At 32.0% G+C, this 6758-nt stretch overlaps 1 protein-coding gene across 2 annotated transcripts in view; it reads left to right on the top strand.

Moving 5' to 3' along the window:
- The window catches only part of Tim17b (Translocase of the inner mitochondrial membrane 17b), a 116648-nt gene extending 110130 nt beyond the window's left edge, over positions 1–6518 (top strand). For both annotated transcript variants that reach the window (XM_090393175.1, XM_090393176.1), the window contains exon 7: positions 4848–6518. In XM_090393175.1, coding sequence (XP_090249301.1) covers positions 4848–4918 — 71 coding nt within the window. In that variant the 3' untranslated portion in view covers positions 4919–6518. The remainder of the gene's footprint in view (positions 1–4847) is intronic.
- Positions 6519–6758: the final 240 nt, after the last annotated feature.

The following is a 6758-nucleotide window of genomic DNA, read 5'->3' on the forward strand; positions in this document are numbered from 1 at the left end:
CAGGTTTGAATCTCACTGCAGGCATGGATGTTTGCAATTGTCTAAGTGGGAGAAAATTTCATTGTCTGGGGTCAGACCACCACCCTGCTTATTGATGCCTGAAGTGGCTTGAAAAAGTTTCATTTGGATTCGAAAGCAGGATTTCTGAACTATATAAAAAATTAATATTAAAAAAAAAATCAATCATCCACTCATGTACTATAGCCATATGACCTTTTGTAAGCTGAACCACATAAAAATAAATAAATAAAAAGTGTGACTAGTAGTGACAATATCAAATCAAAACATTTTGAACAAATGTATGTTATTTTATTATAATGCCAATTTCTAATATAGAAATTTGTCAGTACAGCTTCCATGGGGCTTCATAAAACGGCTAAGAAAATGTAAATAATGTACTTTGCATGAATATCTTGACTTAGTTCAGAATAGTCATTTAAGCAAATAATTACAAATAAAAAAGAGAGCCTGTGTAGCTCAGTGGATGTGGCGTTTGCATGCTACCGCGCTAGGCCGCACGAAGGAAGTCTTCGTTTCGAGTCTAGTCGGCGACTAGAGGAAATTTTTCTAAGCCTTTTTTCGACCGGTTCCCGAGTTAGTCGATCTCTGGCACGGGCAAGCAGGTTTTTCGTCCTGTAAACTCAAGAAAATCGACCGTAGAACCCACATTATTTCAGACATTAAATATATTGTGTTAGGGTTAGAGACCACGAGATGGCGGCACATTTGAGCCGTCTCTCTTCACTGCGTACCGCTTAATTAGTGATAGCCTTGGGCCATCTGTCTCTGATTGGGTACCAGTGGAGATTGAACTGCCCACTCAGTCTCCAAAAGTTAGATAGGGCTAAATGGCCTCGCCTACTCCCGTATATACGGGAATAAAAAGGTGTTAGCTGATTTTTTTTTTTTTTTTTTTTTTAGCTGATTACTTCTGCATTATACATTTTGTGTTCCAAGTAATATAATTTAAGTATTGTCCAACAATGTCAACATTATGGAAAATTTTTGCTTAGTAGAGTAACTTAAGATATGTTACAAGTTAGAAAATGGTGTCTGTTAAAGTCAAGTGAAAACTTTATTTTAAAATTACTACAGATTACTTATTTTTTTCTACCCCCCCCCCCCCCCCAAAAAAAAAAAGAAGGAAAGAAAAAGAAAAAAGTTCTGTTGTAGCTGACTTTGTGAAATTTGCCTAGAGCATAATACAGGTAGTTCTCCCTTTACGAATTTTATGGATCGGAATTTTTATTTTAAATTGTGTACGGCAAAGGCAATTACAGTATGTAATGATCAGTTAAAACAAGCCTCAGCCACTCACAAGCCTTTGCAGCGTGAGTGTGTTATTGATAGTTTTCCTCAATTACACCTGATTTCTTACTTTTTCTTTTTAACTATAACCCTTTCACTTTTCCAACAGTGCAAAACCAGAAAATGAGCAAAAGAAACAAAGAAAAGCAATTATGTTAGAGATAAAATATGAAATTATTACCTGCCATCAAGCGGGTATCACTGTTAAAGTTCTTTGTTTGAAATTTTCTCTTGCCACTTCTACAGTTTGCACCATTTTAAAGGATAAAGAAAAATATTAGAAAGAAGTAAAAAATGTGCAATCTATGTAGTCTACATGGTTGCGTAATAAAGAAACAGGGAGTATAATTCTTTATATGGAAAACTGTTAACTGCTTGGATAAGCAACCGAAAACTCAACGATTAAACACTCCTATTACTTATACAATGATTTGTACTAAAGCATTAGCCATTTTTAAAACACTGAAAGACTACAAAGGGGATGACAGCAAAGAGACTTGCTGCAGGTAGTGGAGGGTTCGACTGCTATAAAAAGTGAATTGTTTGGCATAACATTAAAGTACAAGGTGAAGCTACAGTTCCAAATGGAAGTTTCGGAAAGTGATGTTAATGAGCTGCTTCACTTTCATGCTATGGAACTCTCACCCAATGGTTTCCTTAAATTAGAGGAACAAGAAAGAAATCAAGAAAAAGACAAAGAAGATAAGGAATATGAAGCTTTAACTCGGTTTTTCACTTTAAAAAGTCAAGAAGAAGCGTTTAAACTTCTCAAAGAAGCTCAAGCAATCTTTGAATCACAAGATTCAGACTTTGAATGATTTAATAAATTTTCCCACAACCCACAAAATGAATAATGCTTCTGCTTGCTATTGAGCTATTTTGAACAAAAATGAGCAAAAGTCAACGAAGCATATGACACTAGGCCTTCTTTAAAAAAAAGAAAAAGATCCAACAAAGCTTCCTAATATATCTCCTACTACTACTACCTTGATGGCTGCGGATTCACCTGGTTATATTTTTTGAGTTAGTTAAATCTTTGGCCAGAAAAGTCTTTTCTTATCATTTAATATTCATTTTATATTTTATATATTCCTTATGAACGTAACGCTTGCTTATAGCATTATTTCTAAGACAAATGAATTCCCGATTTATGAACGGTTGTCAGGAACCAATTAATTCATAAAGGCAAGAACTACCTGTATTTCACGTGACTGGCTTAGTATGACTGAATATCAAATACTGCAATGACATCTAATCTCAAAACTCAAATGTATTGGTATAAAAATTAAATGGATTTTGGCAGATACACTTAAAATCTTATGTAGTTGATTGGTTTGTATGTCGCTTTGATATCATATCTCCTGAGTATTGCCATAGGGTGCTATGAGAGATCTTTTGTACATAGGACTGGGGAACCTGCCCACCTGAATTGTATGTTGGTCTTTGCAATGTCAGGATGATTGAGAATGTTTTTCAACTTGCACTTTGTATTGACTTATATAAGGAGACCTTTAAGCTCTATGTTTCTGACTGCAATGGTAATGAGACCTAGCCTATAAGTATCTTTCAATGTTTATATGTGTTTTCTGTAGATATCAACCTTGAAGTGAGTTTTGTTTTTTGTTAAGAGCAAACAAGACGACAGTACATCATTTTCCCAAAAATGAATGATATTGAAGAGTGTACATGTAGACAGTGCAGCAAAAAAGTAACGAGACTGAGTTTAAAAAAGCGAGAGAGCACTAAAAGAAGCATAGAAGTGTGACCTTCAGTTCTATTTGGCTTAAGTTGCTTTGTGTGTGGATGTTCTTTCTTTCTGCATTTTGTCTGATGTCGTTGGTAGTCACTAAGGAATGGGACAACACATTTATTGTGTAAAGCTGGAGACAATGGGAAACACACAAAATATGAGCAGTTAAGGGGATAAGACTGTATTATGAGAAATGTTTTGATACAAAGTTAGGAGCAAAAACTTGCTTGCAGCCCCACATTGGTGGGAAAAAGTACAGTTTACTAGCAGGTGATTACCACTTTGCACTAAAATTGCTAGCAGTGAGTTAATGTGAATAACCTATCAATAAGGACCATAATTACGACAGACTTGGGTAAAAAGAAATCCAAATTTGACCCAGACAACTGGATCCTTGCAATCTGATGTGACCCTGGTTTCCAAAGAGAATTGTTATTGGACACAAGAGTTATTATTTCTAGTATGATCCTGAGATCAGACATGCAAAATGGAAATTACTCAAGAAGTTTACTAACACCGACAAAGATTTGTTTCCAGAAATTGAATATCAAAGCCATGCTGAGCACATTCTTCACTTGCAGAAGAAAAATCCATAAAGATTTCATTCCAGAAGGAAGGAAGGCCTCTTGCCATCAGTTACTACTTAGATGTATGACAATGTTTGTGAGCAAGAATCAAATGCATGTGCCATACGATGTTAATGAAATCGTAATGCTTGCATACTTTGAAAATTACACTTATGCAGTTTAATGCATAAAGTCTTGTTAAAATATCTGTTTTACATCGGGGGAAGTAAAATAGGTGATCTCCAATCCTCAAGCAAATAAAATACTTGTTTGAGGATTGGAGACCACAGATATGAAGATTCTGAGAGAAAATAGGCGAGTGAAGAGAGAATTAGCTGTAGAACTATATTAAAAATGATGAGATTGGATTACTTAAACAGAAGAAAAGGAAATTTAGCAAAAACAAATCCTCTCGAATATCTGATGTAAAAATGGTGATAACACGCCACTGTGTTGACAAAACAGACAGGACAGGTGTTCATGGAAGTCCATGAAATGGATTGTGAAAAACATTTGCATTTCATTTAGAACAGACTGTACAAAACTTTTTAAAGAATCTGCAGAGGTTATTCTATCATATGGTACTTTGCCATACAGTAAGATGTGAAATAAATATATAGATATACACATTCAGTCAAAGTTAGTTGGCTCTTCTTTTTTTTTTTTCCATGAGAAATCAATTCCCTTAATTTCCAAAATATTTGAAACATATTTCACAATAATCATAGCATATTAAAAATTCTATCACTTAAATTTTCCATTTAATTCCATTATCCTTTATATGTTCCCTTTTTTCTGACACAATATTCTGTAGATATGTTCATTAAATAGCCATATTTAAAATTGTGAAGCAAATATTCAAATACAAATAAAAATGTATGTGTCATGTTACATGTATGGGAACACTGTAAAAATGCACCCACCTGACTCAGAAGGTACATGACATATGATTTAATGTGAGGTCCCTTGTGAAGCATACAAAGCACCGCCCAGTGTGATGTTAAATTATTATGCAGTGTTTCTAGTGTAAAACACTGGAGGGAGGGGGGGAAATACTTTTAGATACATTCTTGCTCTTCTTCCTTGTACTCACAATTAAATAGTGTTCATTTAATGTTTATTTTGGTTATGTATTATATTTTTTTGTTCATAATTATGCCAATAAATTTATTTTAATTGAAGTAGAAATGAATGTGTAATTCATTTCTATGTTTCTTTTTCAGTTAATCCACAAATGGAAGATCCATCACAACTAGGAGCAGCAGGACCATTTACAACTCCACAGTTCCATTGAGAGTATTCATAATGTAAATTAGGATAATTTCTTTTTGTCAAAAATATTTTGTTATCATAGACATAAAACTTTATGAGATATTCAGCACAAATCTGTGTCATCCATAAACTTTATCTTATATTTGAGTTTAGGCATAACAGTTTGTCAGGCTCTGTTTGGCTGCAATGTAGCCCGGATTAGGTTTTGTGTGTGTGTGTGGGGGTACTTGTAGATACATTATTGCTCTTCTTTCTTGTACTCGCAATTAAATAGTGGTCATTTGCATTGTAGACTGAATGAAAGCTGAACAGCAAAATGTATTGTCTAATTTATTGTGTTCATTTTTTATTTGTTTTACCTGCCATCTTGTTTCCAGGGAATTAACAGAAAATAAAATTTTGAGATAAGTGTTATACCTTTCAAAAATGTCACCATTAATGCTAATTATAATAATTCAAAGCAGAATATTTTTGTGTGACCAATTTACAGTTGGTGAATTACTATTTTCTTTTATTTGACTTTGAAGTATAGGTTTTATTTCTGGAATAAATTATAGCATTCTGTGAGTTAGCTTTAACTCACACAGAAATACATTTTTAATAATTATATTGTGTGCATTTAAATCTGATAGCCTCCTCCCATTTCATTTGTTATTTAATGTGTAATCTTTGCTCAGTAATTACATCACTTGGCATTATCTTCTGTATAAATTTTCATTTGATATATAGATGCTGTTTTATTTGTTAGCATTACAGACTCCATATCTCCAAAGAAAATCAAGATGCCACTTGCAGTAGTTTAAGTATTATTGTCAAATATTCACTCAACATATTTCTATTTCTAATTTGTTTCGTCATTTATCAATGGCCTACTTCTTGTAGACATTGTTCCTTATCCACCACTCTCTTCTTTGTTATGAGGAATTTCTGTGTAAAAAGGATCATTTTAATTCTAAATTTAAATTGTTGCCTTTAGTGAAACTTAATAATTGGATTAAGATATTCAAAAAGAATTTTTAACTGAATATTTTTGTAGAGAAGGAACTTAATTACTATGTTAAGGCAATAAAAGTCGCAATTCCTTTTTGAAATTTGTTATTTTCATAATAAGAAAATAAGTGATAAGTTATTTTATTATAACCATTCACCAGTTTTTTACTGACTTATTTCTTTTCATTTTTACTTAATTTGAGTTAATAGTCTTACATTAATAACATTTATTCCAAAGATGTTTAAAGATCTATTTTTCTCACCCATTTCTGTAAATATTGAAATGCATTATTCTTATCACTGTTTAATTGTTTTATTAAAATTCATGTTTCTGAAATTTTTCAAATAAAGTAATTTTGTATATAATGGGGGAAAAAAACTTTTTTTTTTTTTTTGACAGTGGTATGCAATACTGTTTTATTTTTAGTAAATTAGGCATGATTTTTTTGAACTTTTATTATACATCAATGAAATTTATTAATCAATTTCAGTAACATTTATCATCTATACTGGGATATTTGCAAAATAAAATTCATCGAATAAATAGGTTATAGCAAAAGAATCATTTATGAAGGTGATTTATGTACAGTACCAAAGCAATGCATTGTAAATTAATAAAGAATTATTTGGAATTTTCTGTCCATAATATTTTACATAAATTTTTTTTAGTAAATTTATAATTTAATAACATTAAATTATTGTTATTACAATTATTAGGATGCATTATTTTTCAAACATTTGCTGTAAAAATATATCTCAGAGCTGTGTTATCACTGAAGGTTAGTTTAGATTGTTACTTAATATTTACTTATAAGATGAATATTTGAAAAATAAGGATCTTTTCTGTTTGCTTGAGGGGAAGAAAAAATTCA

This window comes from Typopeltis vanoorti, chromosome 5, assembly GCF_054136105.1.
Source record: "Typopeltis vanoorti isolate ZY-2024b chromosome 5, IOZ_Tvanoo_1.0, whole genome shotgun sequence".
Classification (NCBI taxonomy): domain Eukaryota; kingdom Metazoa; phylum Arthropoda; class Arachnida; order Uropygi; family Thelyphonidae; genus Typopeltis; species Typopeltis vanoorti.